At 46.0% G+C, this 22,208-nt stretch overlaps 1 protein-coding gene across 1 annotated transcript in view; it reads right to left on the bottom strand.

Annotated features, from left to right (window-relative positions):
• COG5 (component of oligomeric golgi complex 5) overlaps positions 1–22,208 on the bottom strand; it is a 367,281-nt gene that overhangs the window by 34,168 nt on the left and 310,905 nt on the right. The window contains exons 17-18 of the mRNA XM_075016386.1: positions 21,439–21,542; positions 19,762–19,999 (exon numbers count right to left, since the gene is read on the bottom strand). Of these exons, the coding sequence (XP_074872487.1) occupies positions 19,762–19,999; positions 21,439–21,542 (342 nt within the window). The remainder of the gene's footprint in view (positions 1–19,761; positions 20,000–21,438; positions 21,543–22,208) is intronic.

Raw genomic sequence — 22,208 nt, 5'->3', positions numbered from 1 at the left:
GGCTGATGATCGGAGGCTGAGCCGCTTCCACGTGGCTCTCCGTGCCGCCGCCGATCAGCTGTTGCTGCGGCTGGGGGCTGCTCGCTCCTCCCGTCCCGCTCACTGTTACTGCCGGCAGGGATCGGGTTGGAGAAACTTTCCTCCGTTTTTGCGCAGATGGAGTGAGGGAGGCAGCTTTCCTTCTAAGGGCCCCGGAGGGTCCCTCCTGCTGCGGCCGCTCCGGCACGTCTGGCTGGAGGGCCTTGTCAAGAAGCAGCAGTTTAATTCTCATCTCCCTGTCTCTCCGTGCTCTGGTCGTTAACTTTGCACAGAAGGCGCATTTTTGTGCCACATGGGACTCCCCCAGGCACCTTATGCATAGACTGTGCCCATCGGACACTGGCATCGCCTCTCGGCAGGACTCACATTTTTTAAAGCCTGAGGCGGACATTGTTGGTGAGTCTTTGAGTTTGCTTGTGGGTACTTAGCACTTCTTTGTGCTGTTTCCCCGTCCGATGGCCTGCCTCCGCAGGAGGGCTGATGGCCCTAGCTCCCGGCCTCCGGCGCTGGTTACTGGGACTGGCTTGAGCTGTCCCTCCGTAGCTTGTTTGTTGTTTGTTTTTTTTTTTTTTTTTTTTTTTTTTGCAAAATAACAACCGGTTACTTATGGTATCCTAAGAACTGAAAAACTTTAAAGAGAAAAACAAATAAAGTCGTTGAATACGCTATGTGGCTTTAGCCTAGTCGGATTCCGTCTGCAGCCGACGGCGGTTGAGAGGAACTGGCGGGGACCGGATCGCGCACATGGCCAGGAGCGCGCCAGGGAGCGGCGCGTACCGGCGCATGCGCGGTCCGGCAGAAACTGCTTGGAAGATCCGATCTGCGGCGCCGGCCAAGCCGTCACCTATGGTGGAGCACCCACGGGGACACTCGAAGAAGAAATTCCAAGTTTTCCAACATTATCTGTATGCTTTTCTCCTGCCCATGGGCAGCAGAGAATGATGAAACAAATATTAGTGACTGAGCAGAGGAAGAGGTTAGTGATCTGTAAATGGAGGTTCTTTGAGATGCTAAATGTGGATATGCATACATGCCAAGTGCTAGAGTCAGAAGTTTTTCAGTAGCAGTATTTGAGGGCCCACACAGTCACATGCTATGTGCTGACTGTGAGGTTATAAGAGGCCGTGCAGAGGGACACACCCTCCGTCTCCCTCTTACCATTGCACAGAAAGTCTGAAGCAGAATGGAAAGTGGGTGGGTACTGGAATACAAATAGGGACCAGACATCTCCCAAAGTCTCCAGTTACAGGTAAGTAACCTTTTCTTCTTCATGTGATGGCCCCTACATGCATCCCAAATGCAGGTGAGTACAGAGCAGCGATCAGCTGTGAGGTGGTTGTGAGGATGCAATGGATAAGGACTGCTGCTGGCTGGCATGTGCTATAGTTGAGTCTGTGGCTACTCACTGGTGAATGGCTTAGTGGATTGTGAAGTTGTGGCCAGAGCACCATGGTGACAGAAGATGACTGCCAGAGAGGTGGAGGGGGTTGCGTGTGCCTCCATAGAGTGTGCCATGATTCTGCTGCATGTTGTCACAATGGAGCATGCATAACATTCTGTAATGCACTTGGAGATGCAATTGGATACATGCTGTGAGGTGAGGGCCATCTGGGATGGCTATGGAAAGGTGTTGGGAGGTGCAAATCATGTCCAAGTGCCCTATGAACATCCAGGGAGTCCAGCACCCTGTCCGCAAGAGTGGCATGTGATTTAGGATGTAAGATCAGGTGATGGATGGACTGGTTGAAATGAAACTTGGAAACAACCTCTAGGGGTAATGAAGAGTGAAGACACAGGGAGACCATGTTTTTATGGAAAGCTGTATACAAGCGGTCAGCCATCATGGCCACCAATGCACTGACCAACCAGGCAAAGGTGACGGATACCAAGAAAAGGACCTTCATGGATAGGTGGGCATGTGGCCCAGTAGATAAAATGGAAGCTGGGTGAGTGCAGACAGCATGCGATTGACTTCTGGAGGGCAAGAGTAAGGACCTGTGCAAAACAGTTCATCAGGCCCCTCAGAACCTGGGGGTACTGGTAGGGTATATGAACCCACAGAGGCTGCCCATGGGAGGAAAGAAGATGTGAGAGATAATTAGGGTGATAAGTATGCACTGTCTAAGTGGAATCTCCTTCCACAGAACAAGGCCATCAGTTGTCATAGGCCTGCGCTGGGGTTGTCCTGGATGAGAAAGTCTGGCTGTATGGGGAGGCTAATTAGTGGGTAGCCAACAGTCTAAGCCGACTGGGCAACTGGAACTGTTGAGGCCAGTGCAAGGCTATCAGGACGGCCCTGGCTCAGTCTTGGTGGATCTTGTGGTGGAGCTGGGGAAGAAGGGGAATGGAGGGAAAAGCGTACCAAGGCTGCTGTACCCCCGAAGAAAACCTGGAGTCCTTGTGTGTGTGTGTGTGTGTGTGTGTGTGTCTCTCACACACACACACACACACACCCTAGAGCAGCAGAGGGGAAAACTAGCAATCTGCATAGGTGGCAACAGGATTTTAGAGGAGGGTGTCCCAGGTCTAGCAGATGCAGTGGACCCTGGGGTTGTGCTTGAGGTACCAGGTATCCCTCCTTTACTTACACTACATCGACAACATCTTTATTTTTGGGCTCATGGTAGAGAGTCTGGAAGAATTCCACAGAGATTTTAACCTGCACCCCACCATCAATCTCAGCCTTAACCATTCCACAGGAGAGATACATTTGCTGGACACTACAGTACAAACCACCGATGGCCAGATTAATACCACTCTACCAGAAACCCTCTTACCGACATGCCTCCAGCTTCCATTCAAGGCACATCACACTATCCATCATTTATAGTCAAGCCCTTAGATGCAATCACATCTGCTCCGATCCTACTGATAGAGACCAAAAACTTCAAGATCTCTACCAGGCATTCATAAAATTTAATTACCCAATAGGAGAAGTAAAAAAAACAAATGGACAGGGCTAAATGAATACCCAGAAACCAGCTACTTCAAGATAGACCCAAAAAAGTCAATAATAGAACACCACTTGTCATCACCTACAGCCCCTAGTTCAAATCCCTACAGCGCATCATGAAAAACCTACTACCTGTACTAGAACATGATGCTACATTCTGGAAGGCCCTAGGTGACAGGCCTGTTCTCCCCTATAGACAACCCCCTAACCTAATGAAAATTCTCACTAGCAACCACAGGCCATACCACAGTAATACTAGTCCTGGAACTTTTCCTTGAAGCAAAGCCCCTTGCCAACTTCCTCCACATATTTATTCTGGAGATACCATCACTGGAACTAACCACGTTAATTACAAGATCAGGCACTCATTCTTCTGTACCTCAATCAATGTTACATATGCCATTGTGTGCCAGCAGTGCCCCTCCACTACGTACATTGGACAAACTGGGCAAACACTTCACCAAACAATGAATGGGCACAGAGCAGACATTAGGAATCTTAATACACTTAAACCTGTCAGTGAGCATTTCAATGCAGTGGGCCATTTTGTTAGAGACCTGACAATACGTGTGCTACAACAAAGAGACTACAAGAGCAGATTACAAAGGGAGAGGTGTGAACTGGAGTTCATGCTCAAATTCAATACATTAACACTTGGTCTCAATAGAGACAGCAGTTATCTCATGCATTACAAGGCATGTTTCCCTTCCTTTGGATTCATCGTAATCTCAGGCAAGACACTTAATAGCCCACCCCCACGCACCCCCATTTTAGTTCCATGTATCTGATTTGTCAGTTTTTATTTCATTTTTTGGATCTCTGTGCTATATAACTGTCAGTCTGTACCGGAAATGCTAATGATCTGAAGAAGTGGGTCTGTCCCATGAAAGCTCATCACCTAATAAACTATTTAAAGTGCTACACGACTACTGGTTTGTTTTGTTAGGTACCTGCAGACTGAGTCTTCCTTGGAATTCTGCATACTCAGGAGGTACCCTGCAGAAGGTAGGATGCTGTGGCAGAGACAACAGTTCCAGAGGTGGATGACCTCTGTACAGAGTGACCAGGATGTGGTGCCATGCTGCTGTGACCGTGGTGTTGTACAAGAAGATCTGGACGTGTTGGTCATGCAGCAAAGACAGAATGCATGGCAGGCCCAGTGGTTCTTGTACAGCTCCACTGTGATGATGTGCATGAGCCTCTCCCTGGAGTCCACGCCCCCGGCACAGTGAAGCTAAGAAGTCTGTGTCGCACTCACCAGGGAAGCATCTGTGGTGAGAGTAGCAAATGGGGTGCCTCAGAAAATGTTAATAGGATAGGTCCAGCAGATAAGTGAGGAGTGGACCCACTGGGGAATGGTCAAATCCTAGACCAGGCAGACAAGGTGATGCCTGTAGACCAAAAAGAGCCATAGCTGCAGGCAGTGCATATGGAGGCACACATATGACATCACATAGGTGCAAGCCACCATGTGGCCAAGGAGATAGAGACAATGGTGCAATGGTGTGTGCTGGTTGTAACATAGGTTCTTCGTGAGGGTTGTGAGGGTGGCAAAGCTATCTGCTAAGATGACTCATGCTGCAACCCAGTCCAGGCATGCTCTGATGAAGTGGAGTACCTGTGTTGGGAGCAGCACAAAATGAGAAGTGGGTGGAGGGCTGTGACTGCTGTTGCTGCCTGGGTGAGGGACAGACCCATAAGTAGACCAAGTGCTCCCCAGGCAGAGGTGGGGCTGCTAATGACCACAAAGACCTTGGTGAAGACGCTGGGGGCTGTGGCAATGCCAAATGGAAGGATCCTGGTTTGACCGTCGTCAGCCATGCAGCAGAGGATGAACTTGTGGAGGGTTGGATGGATGCTGATATGGATGAATTCATCTCTCACTCTGAGGGCTGTGAACCACAGTCCCAGGGGAGAGAAGGAATGAAAATGTCATCATATGCAGCTTGCTCTTTCTGATGAAAGTATTGAGTAAGCAGAGATCAAGGATCTGGGAGGAGGCCTCTGTCCTTCAGAATGAGACAGACTGGGGAGTAGAAAGCCCTGTTGATGGAGGAGGAGGGTGGGCCTGGCTTCTATATCACACTTCCTGAGGAGGGTGCTGCGAGCAGGGAAGGTGAAGAATCCTACTGAGTAGCTGTGTCATGCAGTCTCCAATGGCATTCAATCCATGGTAGGCAAATAGGGCAATACAATTGCTGAATGCGGCTCACAGCTCTCTACCGATAGGTAGGACTTGCAGATATCACAGTAGGTGACAAGCTGAGTCTTACCCAGACGGTAGAGACAAACGTGCTTGTTGCTCACAGAGAATGAGCGAGGGTATAAGGCACGGTTCCTGATCCCCAGGATGCAGGGCATATTCACCCTAAGGGATGAGGGGAGGCCCTGTATGGGGCTACTATCTATATTAAGTAGTGGTAAGTCTACACTTCCACTTGATGGTCAAAGCTTTTGTCATTCACGGGTACTTAAACTCCCCACTCACTGCAATGAGTTACACAGTTTTGCTGCTCCAGGTGAAACTGTGAATACTGCTTTGTTGGCAGGAGCACTTTCCTGCCAACAAAGCACAACCCCCTCCTAGGGGATGGAAGCATTTCCTTGGCAAAAGTGCCAACAACCAGCATTCTCACAAACTGACTTTTAGCAGCAGAGCCTTGCTGCTAAAAGATGTGCAGAGTAGATACACCCTAATTTACATAAATAAAAAAGAAGCAACACTGACTGACTATCTACAATGGGCTGTTATTCTTCTAGAAGCTACAAGCACGAAGAGAGGATTCTGACTCCAACATGTGGAAAAAAGGGAGACTGAGAGCATGCTGTCCTGCCTGCCTCTCATACCCTCACTTGGACCATGTGGCGATATCAAGTGACCATGCAAGTCAACAGACACTGCTGCAGAAAAATCATAGAATCATAGAACACTAGGACCGGAAGGGGCCTCGAGAAGCCATCGAGTCCAGTCCCCTGCCCCGACGGCAGGACCGACCACTATCTACACCATCCCTGATAGACATCTATCTAATCTGTTCTTAAATATATCCAGCGAGGGAGATTCCACAACCTCCCTTGGCAACTTATTCCAGTATTTGACCACCCTGACAGTTAGGAACTTTTTCCTAATGTCCAACCTAAACTTCCCTTGCTGCAGCTTAAGTCCATTGCCTCTTGCTCTCTCCTCAGAGGCCAAGAAGAACAAGTTTTCTCCCTCCTCCTTGTGACAACCTTTAAGATGTCTGAAAACCGCTATCATGTCCCCCCTCAATCTTCTTTTTTCCAAGCTAAACAAGCCCAATTCTTTCAGCCTTTCTTCATAAGTCATGTTCTCCAGACCTTTTATCATTCTAGTTGCTCTTCTCTGGACCTTCTCTAATTTCTCCACATCTTTCTTGAATTGGGGTGCCCAGAACTGGAAACAATATTCCAGCTGAGGCCTAACCAGCGCAGAGTAGAGCGGTAGAATGATTTCTCGTGTCTTGTTCACAACACACCTGCTAATGCAAAAAAAGCAAACATGATTCTGGGATGCAACAGCATCACACTGTTGACTCATATTTAACTTGTGATCTACTAGAACCCCTAGATCCCTTTCTGCTGTACTCCTTCCTAGACAGTCTTTTCCCATTCTGTATGTGTGAAACAGATTATTCGTTCCTAAGTGCAGCACCTTACATTTATCTTTATTAAACATCATCCTGTTTACTTCAGACCATTTCTCCAATTTATCTAGATCATTCTGAATTATGACCCTATCCTCCAAGGTAGTTGCAACCCCTCCCAGCTTGGTATCATCTGCAAACCTAATAAGCATACTTTCTATGCCAATATCCAAATCATTAATGAAGATATTGAACAGAACTGGTCCCAAAACAGACCCCTGCGGAACCCCACTTGTTATGCTTTTCCAGCAGGATTGAGCACCATTAACAACTACTCTCTGGGTACGATTAGCCAGCCAGTTATGCACCCACCTTATTGCAGCCCCATTTAAGTTGGACTTGCCTAGTTTGTCGATAAGAATATTATATGAGACCATATCAAATGCTTTACTAAAGTCTAGGTATACCACATCCACTGCTTCTCCCTTATCTACGAGTCTCGTTATCGTGTCAAAAAAAGCTATCAGGTTGGTTTGACATGATTTGTTTTTTACAAAACCATGCTGGCTGTTCCCTATCACTTTACTACCTTCCAAATTCTTGCAGATGACTTCCTTAACTACCTGCTCCATTACCTTTCCTGGCACAGAAGTTAAGCTGACTGGCCTGTAATTTCCTGGGTTGTTCTTATTCCCCTTTTTGTAGATGGGCACTATATTTGCCCTCTTCCAGTCTTCTGGAATCTCTCCTGTCTCCCATGACTTTCCAAAAATGAGAGCTAACGGCTCAGCTACCTCTTCTATCAGCTCCTTGAGGATTCTAGGATGCATTTCATCAGGCCCTGGTGACTTGCAGACATCTAATTTTTCCAAATGGTTTTTAACTTGTTCTTTTTTTATTTCAAAAACTAACTCTACCCCTTTTCCATCAGCATTCACTATGTCAGGCATTCCTTCAGACTTCTCTGTGAAGACCGAAACAGAGAAGTCATTAAGCATCTCTGCCATTTCCAAGTTCCCCATTACTGTTTCTCTCTCCTCACTGAGCAATGGCCTTACCCTGTCCTTGGTCTTCCTCTTGTTTCTAATATATTTGTAAAAGGCCTTCTTGTTACTCTTTATGCCTGTAGCTAGTTGGAGCTCATTTTGTGCCTTAGCCTTTCTAATTTTACTCCTGCATTCCTGTATTATTTGCCTATGTTCATTCTTTGTAATTTGTTCCTAGTTTCCATTTTTGATAGGATTCCTTTTTTAGTTTGAGATCATGCAGGATCTCCTTGTTAAGCCAAGGCGGTCTTTGCCCATATTTACTATCTTTCCTACATAGGGGAATAGCTTGTTTTTGGGCCCTTAATAATGTCTCTTTGAAAAACTGCCAACTCTCCTCAGTTGTTTTTCCCCTGTTTTTCCTCCCATGGGGTCTTACCTACCAGCTCTCTTGAGTTTACCAAAATCTGCCTTCCTGAAATCCATCATCTCTATTTTGCTGTTTTCCCTCCTACCAGTCCTTAGAATTGTGACTTCTATGATTTCATGATCACTTTCACCCAAGCAGCCTCCCACATTCAAATTCTTGACCAAGTGCTCCTTATCTGTTAAAATCAAATCCAGAACAGTTTCTCCCCTGGTGGCTTTATCAACTTTTTGGAATAAAAAATTGTCTCCAATGCAGTCTAAGAACTTATTGGATAGTCTGTGCCCCGCTGTATTAGTGTCCCAGCATATATCTGGATAGTTAAAGTCCCCCATCACCACCAAATCCTGGGCTCTGGATGATTTTGTTAGTTGTTTAAAAAAAGCATCATCCACCTCTTCCACCTGGTTAGGTGGCCTGTAGTAGACTCCTAACAGGACATCGCCCATATTTTTCACCCCTCTTAAACTAACCCACAGACTCTCAACACGTCCATCTCCACCTCAGTCCAAGTGTGTACATTTTTTATATATAAGGCAACACATCCCCCCTTTTTTCCCTGTTTATCTTTCCTAACCAGGCTGTAGCCTTCAATATCAACATTCCAATCATGTGTATTATCCCACCAATTTTCTGTGATGCCAATGATATCATAGTTGTATTTATTTATTAGCACTTCCAGTTCTTCCTGCTTATTACCCATACTTCTTGCATTGGTATATAGGCATCTCAGATATTGATTTGAACTTTCCCCCCAGTTTTTTCCTGGCCCTCTTTTTACTCTGACATTGTTGCCCATGCTCCCTCCTACTTCTGACCCATCTCCCAGGTCTCCATGTTCTCCACTTACCTGCGGGCTTTGCTCCCCTGTCCCTGGCAAACCTAGTTTAAATGTCCGGCTCCCCCACAGGGCATGAATTCACACCCATGTTTGGAACACATAGAAGGACTACTACTCAAAGAACTCTAAATTATTATATATAAAAGCTAATATTGAAGGAATATTACATTTAATTTCCCCACTTCACAATAATTTTAAACAAAAAGTATTTAAAGTAAAATTTTCAGCTGTTACGCACCTCCAAGATACTACAGACAAAATGTTTTTCCTTTTTCTAGCAAGAGAGAGCATCAAAAATTAAGTATACCTTAGTCCCACTAGTTCTTGCCTTTCATCACTGCAACTCATGAAATCTTCATGGTTCCTTAGTTTGCATCATAAGAGACTTGCAAGGAAGGATTTTTTAGATAAATAAAAATACTCATCTGGCCCCTTTTGCTCTTAAGATCTCAAATCTCTCTAAAAATGTTAAGTAAGCCTCATCAGGGATGTGATATAATTAAATATACTAATATATATAATCATTTTACAGCTAGGGTGGGACACAGGTGTTTTCAGCATACACATTTCTCACCCCACAGAGACTAACCAGTAGAAAAAAAAATCCTCTTTTGTACTAGCATTGACTAATACTGACTCTCCAGTAATCATTTCTTGTATTTTCCTGTTTCGCTCAAGAGAGGGACCATACTGTCCCTCTGTTATTCAATTTGCTTTTAGAGCCGTTGGATATGAAGATCATAGTGCATCCCCGACATTCCTAGTGCCTGTTACAGGGTGCTTGGATGCCTAGTGATTAGTGAACCTGCCTGTCCTGCAACCACTTGTTGCACTGTCAGCAGGCATGGTAACGGTGCCTGACTCCTGCCGCAAGCCAGGGATGTTTCAGCTTCCACATGGCATCCAGGCCTTTTGTCCTTTAGTGGGGCATGGTTGGGAGATCTGGGCCATCCAGTTGGTCCCAGGCCAACACACTGTAGGGCCAACATTGCCTTTTAAGCCCTTTGGGTCCAGCATGTGGTTTGTGTACCTCACCACAGTGCCAAATTAGGATTCACTGGATACAAGAATGAAATGCTACTCTACTTTTTTCTCGTACAAGACTTAACTCCAAATCATCTGCTCCTTGCTGTAGTTTCTGAAAATCTTTAGGATTGCAAAAGGAGATGCACCTCTCCCAAGTTAATAGTTCTCTTGGACATTCACCTATTCTCAATACCTGAAACTCAAGCTTACATCACCAAATAACCAGTCATGATTTAAAATTGATCTTCAGTCTTATTAACCAATTCTCCTTCAATGTTGATTTAATCCTCAAACCAATCTCCAGGGTTCTCAAGCATTATGAATCTAGTCAAATCCTCTTTACAGGATCCATAGAGATCTTAAAAACAAACTCTGCCTCTTGCCTCCTGTCTCTGATGAGTATAATCCCACATAACAAGAAACTCCAGTTTCATTTCAGCTACTAAATGCTGTGAAGAAACCCAGACCAGCTGGCTGCCACACTCTAAAGGAGGGCACATACGTTGGACTCAGGGTAAACAGTTTCCCCTTCCCTGAATACCCAGTGCTGAGCCCAGTGCAGCACAATCAATCAGTTACCTGGGGCCAGCTGAGCACTTGTTAGAATCAGCAGCTACTCAGAGCATCTGCAGCCCATTAAGGTGGGCTGGGGTTTGTTTAAAAGGTCTCCCTGCAGAGATGGCAGGAACCCAAGGTCTGAGGGGGAGGAGGTGCATCAGGTGAGACTGGAGGACTGCAAGTGAGGTAGGATGCTGGGGAGGAGCAGGATGAACTTAGGCAGCAGAGGAAAAGTACTGGGAGGAATCATTCGGGGAAGTGGCCCACAGAAGGAGCTGCCAGACTGGGAGCAGAGGAAAACCTGTCTGTTGCTGGTGCTTTAGGGCCCCTAGGATGGAATCCTGGAGTAGAGGGTGGGGCCCAGGGTTCCTCCTGCCCTCTCCACACAACTACAGGGAATCCTCTGAGAGGGAAACCAGGACTATAGAGGGGTTTTCATCCCAACCAGTGGACTAGCCTATGATGAAGATGCCTCAGTAGGCTGTGACCCTTGCCTCTAGTAAAGGGAAAGAGGCTGGGTGGAGGGTCACAATGAACCTCCAAGGCCAAAACTGTCTTCCAGAAGCAGTAGGGTCCTTGGGACACGGTCACCACTTTGCCACAATGCATACAAATTTTCTTACAAAATTCTAAAGACAGCCCAGGAAAGCGGAGTAACATCACAGGATGGCTTCAGGTTTAAAACTAGCGTTGGTGGAAAGTTTTCCATTGGAACATTTTCTGTCTGAAATACTGATTCAACCAAATCAAAATGTTTCCTAGGATAAGATGCAGAATATTAACTTAATTTACTTTTTCCATGGGATTAGTGACTCCCTCTCTGCAGACTAACATGGCTATCCCCCGAGACTACAGAGAACAAGAGCAGAGCTCATGATACCATGTGTAAATCCTTGAAACTGGTAAACAATTAGAAATCCAACACTATAAACACAAAACTGCACATAAAATAGAAAATAACTCATAAGGAGACCAAGAAAAATCAGTTGCTTTAATAATAGTGGAAAACAATTTAAATACTACATTTGGGACAGCTGTCTAGCAAGTGTGCTCTCTTCTAAATGTTTCACTCTGTAAACATACATGGCACTGAACTAAATTTCATGTTCTTATCTACGCTAAAGGGAAAGAAAAATTTGGTGAGAATTCATCAGGTGGTCAGTTTCTGTCCTGTAGCCTGAGGACTGATGGCCCTTGCAATTTTTAGCCTAGGCTATGTCTATGCAATTATTTTTAATCTAATTAATAATGTCTGCATTATTCCTTATGACTTTAGAAAACTTATCTCACCAGCCTATTGATTTCTATGCTCAACTGTTAAGGAATGTTTGTTCCTTCAAAAATCATTTTGAAATGTATAATGTTTACATTCTGTTCTGTGCTTCACCATCTCTATCAATCATCTAGCATTTCATGTCATTCGTATAAAGGGCAACGTATGATTCTAAACCATATTTTTGATTCACAGAGAGTCTAAGATCCTCGGAAATCATTGTAACCTGAGTGCCCTTGTTTTTGGTACAAAGTAACAAAACTCTCAGTAATGAGTGGGTCATAAGGTGCTTTAGTGCCCAGCTGGTACCTCACTGGGAATATAAATGTCAAGAAAATGTCATCACAGAGGACTTGAGTGACCCCAAAAAACCACTTCCAATGTAACTAGTTCTAAAGGCAACAGGTAATTGGAGTATATGCATGGAAGCAAATGATTTTACTATTTCAAAAACTCCAATTTAATCAAATATAAAGCAGCAGAAATGTAGCACTTAAAAGACTAACAAAATGATTTATTTCGTGATGAGCTTTCGTGGGACAGACCCACTTCTTCAGATCTATCCCTTGAAAGCTCATCACCAAATAAATCATTTTGTTAGACTTTAAAGTGCTACATTGCTTCTGCGTTGTTGTGTTGGGGTACAGACTAACACAGCTGTCTCTCTGTTCTTAATCAAATATGTTGATCAAGAAATGAACCGTAATCCCATTGGTGAATCTGGTGCAGATGGGGTCTATAAAAGTTCTAAGTCAGCATGAATTTCAAGTAAATTCAACACTAGTATGTTGTCACACTTTTAACAACAGGAATCCCTGTAAGTGGTGCAATGTAGGACAGAAATCCTGCAGCACTACAAATACTTTTAGGTATTAAGATGCATCTTCAGTGTTCTGTTGAACAATATTCAGAAGCACACAAGTTACAGCACATTTCATTTTGACAGTAGTCATGAGTACATGTGACAGTCTGTCACACACTTAGACAAAATGCCAGAGAGCATCTTTAATACACAGAAGCTGTGTCTACGCTAGCTGACTATTTCGAAGACGCCGGCCCAACTTCGAAATAGCTCACGTTGCATCTACATGCACCACGTGCGACTTCAAAGTCAAAATTGACGTTAGGCAGCGAGATGTCAAAATCGCTATCCCCATCAGAAGATGGGAATAGCGCCCTACTTCGACGTTCACTGTCAAAGTAGGGTCTGTGTAGACGATCCATCTCCTGCTACTTCAAAATAGTGGGGTCCTCCCTGGCAGCAATCAGCTGAGGGGTTGATATGTGCTGTCCAACCCCTGCAGGGCTCTATGGTCACCACACACAGCAGCCTTAAAGCACCATGGACCTGGATTTCCTGTGGCAGGAAGCTGAGAGTGTGCGGGCAGCAGCACTCACACATGCTCACCCTGCACTCCCTCCAGGGGCCCTGATCCACTTGTCCACCACTCATGGCAGGCAGCCAGCCCCATGAGCACCCCAGGGCACCTCCCAAGGGGACACAAGGCTCCTGGGCATTCCGCCAGGGAATGCCCCTCCTTCATGGATGCCAAGCTCTGGGACGTGTTGGGGCTCTGGGGCGAAGAGGAGGTGCTACAGGTAATGGGGAGCAAGCGGCAGAATGCAGAAGTGTTCACCCAGCTGGCCAAGGGCCTGGCCGCCCGGGGTCACCCTGCACACGCTCCTGACCATGTCAGGAGTAAAGTCAAGGAGTTGCGGCAGGGTTACACCCAGGCCTGTGACAAGGCCAGCCAGTCTGTGGCCACCCTTGCTGCTAGCCCCTATTACAGGGAGCTCAGGGAAATCCTGGGCCCCTGATACACCACCTCCCCCCCCAGCTGTCCTGGACACCATAGCCGAGGAGCCCCAGAAGGCCTTGGATCAGGAGTCCAGGCCGGAGGCCAGCCCTGCATCCCAGGGGCCCCAGGAAGAACCAGGCCCCGGGACAGCGGAGGATGGGTCTAGTGATGGGGAGCTCCTCATTGACCTCCCCTCCTGCAGCTCCAGCAGGGCATCCGCCCAACGGGTGTCCCCTGACCCCCGGAGTGGACCTTCAGGTATGTACCCCACAGGGTGCACACCCCTGGGTTACAGGGCGGGGGCATGGAACATGACTGGGGACCCCACAAACCTGGCTGACCCCGGCCCGCCATGGCCCAGCCAGACCATGGCCCTGCAGCAGCGACATGGCTCCAAGGGCCCATCAGCACCCACTTCTGTGAACAGCACCATGCCCCATCCCCAGGGGGAGAGAGGTGGGGGGAGGGCTGAACCCCAGAAGGGGGCCGCTCACAGGGATGCTGTGCCCATGGCTGGGGGACAGGGGAGTGGGAGTCATGGTCACGGGCCAGGGCCCAGTACTAACAGCCATTCTCTCTCTTCCTCGCACTTTCTGCAGCTGCACCATCTGAGGGCCACAACAGTGCTGTGGTGCCAGAAAGCCCGCCAGGGACATCGCACCGCAGCAGCCAGACTGGGCAGCGACCAGGACCAGCCCACCAACGCCAGAGCCAGCGGCAGGCGGCCGCTGATCCCCAGGTCCTCGCCACCCTCCGGCACCAGGTGGAGGTGGCAGAGCAGGCACTGGCCTGGCATCAGGAGGCCTGGGGGTCATTCACGCAGACATTCGCCTGCTTCGCCGGGACCCTCAAGAGGATTGCAGACCGGCTGACTCCCCCAGCTGCCATCCCTTGTGGCCGGCCCCCCTGCATTGGAGCTCATCGAAGATGACTGTGGGGCTCCAAAGCTGGCCCAGCTGTATTTGCCAGTTCTCCCAGTCCCCACCCGGCCTCAATGAGGACCCCGAATAAGGGGGTGAGGGTGGTGACCTGGACCTCGTGGAGGTCGCACTCCTCCATGCCAGACAAGGGGCTGTGAGGGGCTAAGGACTGGGCCACACAAGCACCCTTCCACTGTACATAGTTCCCTCCACCTCTGTTGTAAGTAGCAGTGTCCCCCCGCCCCCTTAGGTAGTATTCGCCCTGTACATAGTTTCCCCATACACGTTCATTCTTGTAAATAATTGGTTGACAACTTTGGGCTCTTAACTACTATGTTCACAGTGTGTTTTTCAAAAACGTGTTTCACGTGATCTTCGGGGGGCAGTGGGCGGGTTGGTGGGGTGGTGTCTGCCAGCCTCCACAGCCCACCCCTGCACGAAGGCCTCCCCCTTGCTGTCCAACAGGTTGCAGAGTGTGCTGCACATGCCCACAACCTGGGGGATGCTGGGGATGCCCAAGTCCAGGAGGGTGAGGAGGGAGTGCCAGCAGCCCTTGAGGTGGCCGAAAGCCTGCTCGACCACCTGGCGGGCATGGCTCAGGTGGCCATGGAACCCCTCCTGGCTGGCATCAAGGTGGCCTATGGATTGGTAGCTGTCTGGAGTGGCCAGCTCCCAGACAGCAATGCCGCCCATTTCTCAACAGTGAGGGCACACCAAAAACAGGCTTTGTGGTGCCTCAGGCCAGAGATGAGCCACTGGTACATCTCCAGGAATGTCTGCTGGCACATCCAGAAATTCTGGAGCCAGTGGTTCTCGTCCCACTCTACCAGGACCAGGCGCTCCCACCACACTGTGGTGGGATAGCTCCATAGCTGGCAGAGCACCTGGCGGGGGAGATCGGGGGGCCCCATGGTCGGGGTAACCCCTTCATCCCCTGAGGAGGGCTCGCCTTAGGAGGTGCTAGATGGCCTCCTGAACAGCTCCTGCCTCGGTGACAGCCCTGAGGGCCTCTGGCTGCTGGTGCTGCTGATGGGGGTCCATAGCTGCATGCACTGAGTCTGCGAGTCTGGTGTCAGCTCCACAGGCCTCATGCTGTGCAGGCCGAGTGTGTCTGGGAGGGGCCCTTTAAAGGAGCAGCTTGCTGTTGCCCCAGAAGGGCTAGTCTGCCCTGTGATCCTGTCCGCAGGCTTTCCTGACCCCTTATTTCGAAGGGGGCCTCTTTTGTGTGTAGATGCTCTCCTGGGGGGGGCTCCTTTCGATGTTGCACATCACTGCATCAACGTTGAATGTCGACGGCGCCAGCCCTGGACAATGTGTGGATGCTACGCATCGAAGTAGCTTATATCTATGTCACTACTTCAAAATAAGCTACTTCGACGTAGTGTTCTAGTGTAGACGTAGCCAGAATGTTATAATGCAAAGTAAGTGGCACTGTGGGGATTGCATAGAGGTTCTTACTTCGCTGGTGATAAATATACTGTAGGACCTGAACCAACTGCTGGTAAGTGGTAGGGCTGATCTTCCTCTCTGTTTACAATTCTAAGAAAGGGAGAACTTTGTACTAGAGTATCATTGCACCAACCATTTTATTTATCTAATTGGGTTGAAAGTGCTGCCACCAGAAAAACCTAACAGCAAATAAGAGCAGCAGCAGGAGCAGGCCCAGTCTATGACCAGCACACCACTATTTCTGGTTACAAGAACAACTTAAACAGGGAGATAAGGTAATGAGAAGGAAATAGGAAAGTATAGAACACAAGGCAGCTAAACAGGGGAAGAGGAAGGACTCTGAACCGAGCAAGTATAGGTCTAGTTTAAAATCTGCAGCAACACGAAAACAGAGAACTCATTCATTGCGCTTTCAAAAACTATAGAGGGAAACTACGTAAAACCCCTCATGCTGAGGTAAGAACATACCACAGCCTTTTAGAGAAGAGGCAACTCAGTGCAACATGACTGATAAAAAGATGTATTTAGAAAGATAAAATAAGTGGGTATTTCCATTAGAAATAATACTTATTTACAAGGCACACTCTATTGTAACATCAGATATAAATAATTACTGAATTTAAGAAGTACATCAATATTTCTGCAGGAGAAAGAATCAGTTGTCCTCTTTGTTCCATATTTTAGGTCATTCTAGCCCCTTTCCTGCTCCCACTTACGTCAACAGAAAACCTCCTGTTAACTTTCTTGCTGAAGGATTGTGATGCTACATCTGAGTTGGTCAATCCAGGTGGTTTATTCAGGGGCATATGGCTGAGGCCATTATGTGGTTTAGCTGGATGAAAGTCGTGAGTCTTGAAGGCCACAAGTCTTTGGTCCTACCTCTTCTTTATGTGATGGACCCTTCCAAGCTTTACAGAAAGTGGGTTATGAATATAAATATGCATAATTCAGAAATGCTTTGAACAAAAGGTGGCTTCTGGCCTACCATTTTTAATGTTATAACCTGCTGGATCTGTAAAACCTATTTTTGTTCATGTATCATTTTTGTATTTGAAGTTATACTTAGTATTTGCACATTTGTATTCCACGTGTTTATCTCTGTGAAGACCTCAGTAGGAGGTGTGGCTACTCTATTGTGAAAGTATGGCTTGTGAGGGGAGAGCAGTACTTAGATAACTTCATGGGTGTCAGGCTACAGCTGAGGAACCTGTCTGTGAACACACAATGGCTCATTCCCTAAAAATGACTTGGACAGGTGACCTACTCATGTGATAGTCTTCATCTTGGAATATACTATTACACAAAAGCTGCGTCTACACATGCACGCTACTTCGAAGTAGCGGCAGTAACTTCGAAATAGCGCCCGTCACGTCTACACGTGTTGGGCGCTATTTCGAAGTTGAAATCGACGTTAGGCGGCGAGACGTCGAAGTCGCTAACCCCATGAGGGGATGGGAATAGCGCCCTACTTCGACGTTCAACATCGAAGTAGGGACGTGTAGACGATCCGCGTCCCGCAACATCGAAATAGCGGGGTCCTCCGTGGCGGCCATCAGCTGGGGGGTTGAGAGATACTCTCTCTCCAGCCCTTGCGGGGCTCTGTGGTCACCGTGGGCAGCAGCCCTTAGCCCAGGGCTTCTGGCTGCTGCTGCTGCAGCTGGGGGTCCGTGCTGCATATACAGGGTCTGCAACTAGTTGTTGGCTCTGTGTATCTTGCACTGTTTAATGAAAGTGTGTCTGGGAGGGGCCCTTTAAGGGAGCGGCTTGCTGTTGAGTCCGCCCCGTGACCCTGTCTGCAGCTGTGCCTGGCTCCCTTATTTCGATGTGTGCTACTTTGGCGTGTAGACGTTCCCTCGCTGTGCCTATTTCGATGTTGGGCTGAGCAACGTCGAAGTTGAACATCGACGTTGCCAGCCCTGGAGGACGTGTAGACGTTATTCATCGAAATAGCCTATTTCGATGTCGCAACATCGAAATAATCTATTTCGAAGTTGGGTGCACGTGTAGACGTAGCCAAAAAGAACAATGAAATTCCCTCCAGAGGGGAAAGGGAGACAGGGACCCTGGGGGTTCCTCCATCTTTTTTCTCTAAACTGTTTCATCTTTTGACTTCAGCCTGCATTGGAAATTGCCTGATTTGCCCTAAGGAAAGCAGAGAACTTTATTGGGGACCCAGGTCAGGGTAAGAGGGATAACTCAGTGGTTTGAGCATCAGCCTGCTAAATCCAAGGTTGTGAGTTCAATCCACGAAAAGGCCATTTAGGGATGTGGGGCAAATAGTTGGTTTTTTTTTTAATTAAAAAAAAGTGGTGCTTGGTCCCGCCAAGAGGGCAGGTGACTGGACTCAATGATCTCCTGCACTCCCTTCCATTTCTATGAGATGTGTGTCTCCATATATATATGATTGTTTCTGACCTGAAGATTTCACCTGATACATAAGCAACTGTTTAGGGTAAGACCTCACAAGTAATTAATTTGTAGGGGAACAGAATTAGCTATGTATTTTCTGTTTTATTTCATTTGGGCTACTTGTTTTGATCTGCTTGTCATTATCTATAATCACCTAAATCCTACAATTTGGTTAAGAAAAACTCCTTTGTTTATAATCAAACCCACTGTAAGCTCTTATTACCTGGGGAGAGCTACCACTGTGCTTATTTCCCTTTCATTGATAAAGAGGATTTACATAACGAGCCCTCACTGTATGCAAATCCTTTGCACAGAGAGAAACAAATTTATTTGGGGTTTTGATTTCCTGAGTGCCACGCCCTAAAACTGCTTCCACCCAGACTTGTGGTACAACAATGTCTCCATTGCTCTGCAGGGGGTGGCAAGTGGATGGGGGTAACTCGGACTCTGTGCCTGGGCTGGGGGAGACGAGAGAATCTGGTTTAGCAGGACAGAGTAGGAGGAAGCCTCAGAGAGCAAGAAGGTGGGTGCCAGTGGTGCGATCGACACACTGGGGAACATCCCAAGGGGTGTTCTGTGACCGCACCTTGTCAGACTTTAGTAGCAGCCAAGTCACAAGCAAAGGCCCTATGCATTACCAGTCTTCTTGGGTTTGACTCTCAGCTATGTTAGCCAAGGCCCCTATTGAATGCAGCTGGAGACAAAGGCTGTCTCTGAGGTGTTTGTCTCTTATGCTGCCCCCTCGAGTTGTTACAATAAGAACCAATAACCTGAAACTGACCTAGCATTAGGACAACAGAGTTCAGAATATTTGTGCTATGTCCCCTGACAGGTTCACGCTGTATTCAATAACTATTCAAGATGCTTTCATCTGAAAATACTAAGTACCTTATTTTGGAAACTGGAATTTTCTACTTGTTTGTGCCCAATACACGTTAAGAAAAAAATATGAGAGAGAGAGAAACTGACCATGTCACCAGTGGAAACAGACAATACTGTCATTTCTTCAGTATTCCCAGCACCATGCAGCCCTTTCAGATTGTGTTCATATTTCTCTAGTTCATATCCTACACTGCAAAGAAGGTTAATCCATGACTATAATCAGTGCTGGCACCACTGGACAATGAGCAGTTAAGAAAGGGAAACCATTTTACAAGGAGGCGCAGAAGGAAGGTGAACGAGTAATAGCAAATGATGGATGTAGCACTGAAGACTATGGTTCAGTTTTATGAATTTCAGTGCACCAGCAGTTTGACAGGCAGTTAAAGGGCATTACTAAATTTGCCTTATGATAAGTAGTGTTGGTTAATTATTTAGTGTACACATTTCTCAAGATGAAATCTTCCAATCCAAGTCAGTTATACAAATAACTCGCAAATGCAAAGGAAAAAAAAGTGCAGATTGACCAAGGATCTACATGTTTCAATTAAAAGAGGTAAAAAACCCAAAATGGAAACCACTCTGTGTTAAGTCTACCTGTGCAAAGTCAGCAGCAAGTCGCATTTTCCCACCTTCACCAAGGGGTCTCAGTAGACTGGCATGGCGAATGAAAAGTTCAATTGCTCTCCGAGCAATGGCTTCTGTGTTGTCAAAGACAAAGTCATAACACTCAAAGTGTCTGAAGTAGTCACTCATGACTCTTGCTATGAAGCCCTGTAGTTCTTTCATATACAGAGAACAAGGAACATCTGGTTTTCCTGAGCTGGATAATGATCTGCCAAAAATGTAAAAAAGATGCTAAATTCATTTTTATAATACAACTTCTATTTAATTTTCTTCTTAACCTATGTAGTCATTTTCCCTTAATGGCATGAATTACAGCATCCTTTTTCGGCTTGATCCCTCTAGAACTGTAGCCTAAAATATCTCTTCATCACCATTACTACCATTACAAGATACAGACCACTCCTTCCTATCCAGCTTGCATGCCTTCCATCAGCATGGAGTCTACAGCGCTAAATCCAGCCCCCAATAATAAGTGTCCCAGCTGCTGGTATAATACTCTAAGACTAGATCACATAAACCAGGCTACATGTCACAAGTTTATTAGTGCAGCCAGTTCCAAACCCAATCCCTGTATGGACCTAGTCTTTTAGATTGTTCAAGTTCGACACCAAGGATTACAGGCACTCTCTTCTAATCAGTGAATAAGTAGTCCTGCAAGATATAAGACATGGTATTCAGTAATCACGCTCTCATTGAATTATAGCCAGGCTGGAGAGACCACCCAGACATCTATGGGAGTTGAGGACACACAAGTCTTTCAGGATTTAGTCCACTGTCTGACTCAAAAGAGCAAACCAGAGAGTGTGTGCTCGTGCCAGGGGCATGAATGGTTGCAGCAGGTAAAATATTATAAAAGCCAAGTGGAAAAGGGAAAAACACCATCAACATGATACCATTTTCAACACATTTTTACAGAAAGGACGGACTGCAGCAGGATGTCCAGGGAAAGCAAATACCACCCACTACAGCTCACCATCATTTGTGTCTATGGAGCCTCACACTTTAAGAAAAATGGTTACGAGAGGAGCTTCTCTCTTATCCATAGCTGCTTAATTTGCAATACAGCTGGTCAAAAGTGAAAATGTGAACACTTTTGTAATATTGCAACTGTTATCATTTTAAAGGGCTCAAAACTGAGGCCCCTTATTTTTTTTTTTTTAATTTCACTTAATTTTTTTATGAGATTTTATTCTGAAACCTTACAAAATATTATTGAAAACAGTTATCAGAATTTCTTATCACCAAAATCCATTTATTTCTGTAAGCAAATTTTGATAACCATTTAATTGCTTGGAATGTAAATAAAAGTGTCTATGCAAATTTTAGATTAACAAAAAAAATGTTTTTCTGACAAACAAAAAAAGTTGACATGTTCAAAAACTTTTCTGAATAGGCTGTTCTGTTGTTTTCATTTTTAAAACTGTACATTTTTGACCAATTTTACTTTCAGAGAGCAAAAAATAAAACAGAAAGGTATGTGTGATACGACTTTGGCCATTCTGTTCAATGGTCAACAATGTTGCTAACTTCTGTGCAGAAAGACAAGTGTTGCTATTGCAAAGGTCACTGTGGTATTAACAATGTGTTACGCATATACAATATATTTTACAAAGACAATGCCACGTCACGAAGGTCATGACTGATTACCCAGAAAAATCTTCCTGATGCATAGTGATGATAATGGCCTCCACCGAGTCGCCTACTGAGTTCAGTAAGGGTTGCACAGCACTACCCATGAGATCATGGATTGTCTAAAACAAAGTGAGAGGACAAAATAGATAAACAAAACATTCATACGCCAACAGCACCAAAATATATGGGTTTAGAATAAATTATTTATTGCAGACATTTGCATCCTTCATGTTACCAGTGCTCTTTTATTCCATACTGGAAACATTTAAAGGAAAGGAAAATCGAAGTCTTATATTTAATTTGTTCATAAGGCAGAAAAATAAAGACCACTTTACTATTACTACTTCATTTTAGAGAGGTGGTGCAATTTGATATCCCCTATGTATAAATATACATATTTTCATGCACACACATAAGCCTATGATCCACTCCTGCTTTAGGTCTGTCTCCTGTGGTCTACATATCATTTGAGAGAGGGAATATTGAGACAGCTCCAGACAGCCATCATTCACAGAATCCCCAGACATATAATCCACTATGCACCTCGAGAGACAAAAGCACCAAACTGCTGAGGAAAGAGCTTATTATGTGAAGACTGAAGGGAAATACATTTGTCGTCAAATTTAGATGCATGGGTTCCAAGCATCATCAGAATATCTGCACTCTCAAACACAAATAATACTTAAATCCAAATAGTCTACTTATCCACACGGAATTAATGGAACTACATACTACACAGAATTTGAAATTAGTGCATATTTTGACCAGAAACTAAGGTCCATATT

This window comes from Carettochelys insculpta, chromosome 1 (assembly GCF_033958435.1).
Source record: "Carettochelys insculpta isolate YL-2023 chromosome 1, ASM3395843v1, whole genome shotgun sequence".
NCBI lineage: Eukaryota > Metazoa > Chordata > Testudines > Carettochelyidae > Carettochelys > Carettochelys insculpta.
This window is presented reverse-complemented; position numbering and strand designations above follow the sequence as displayed.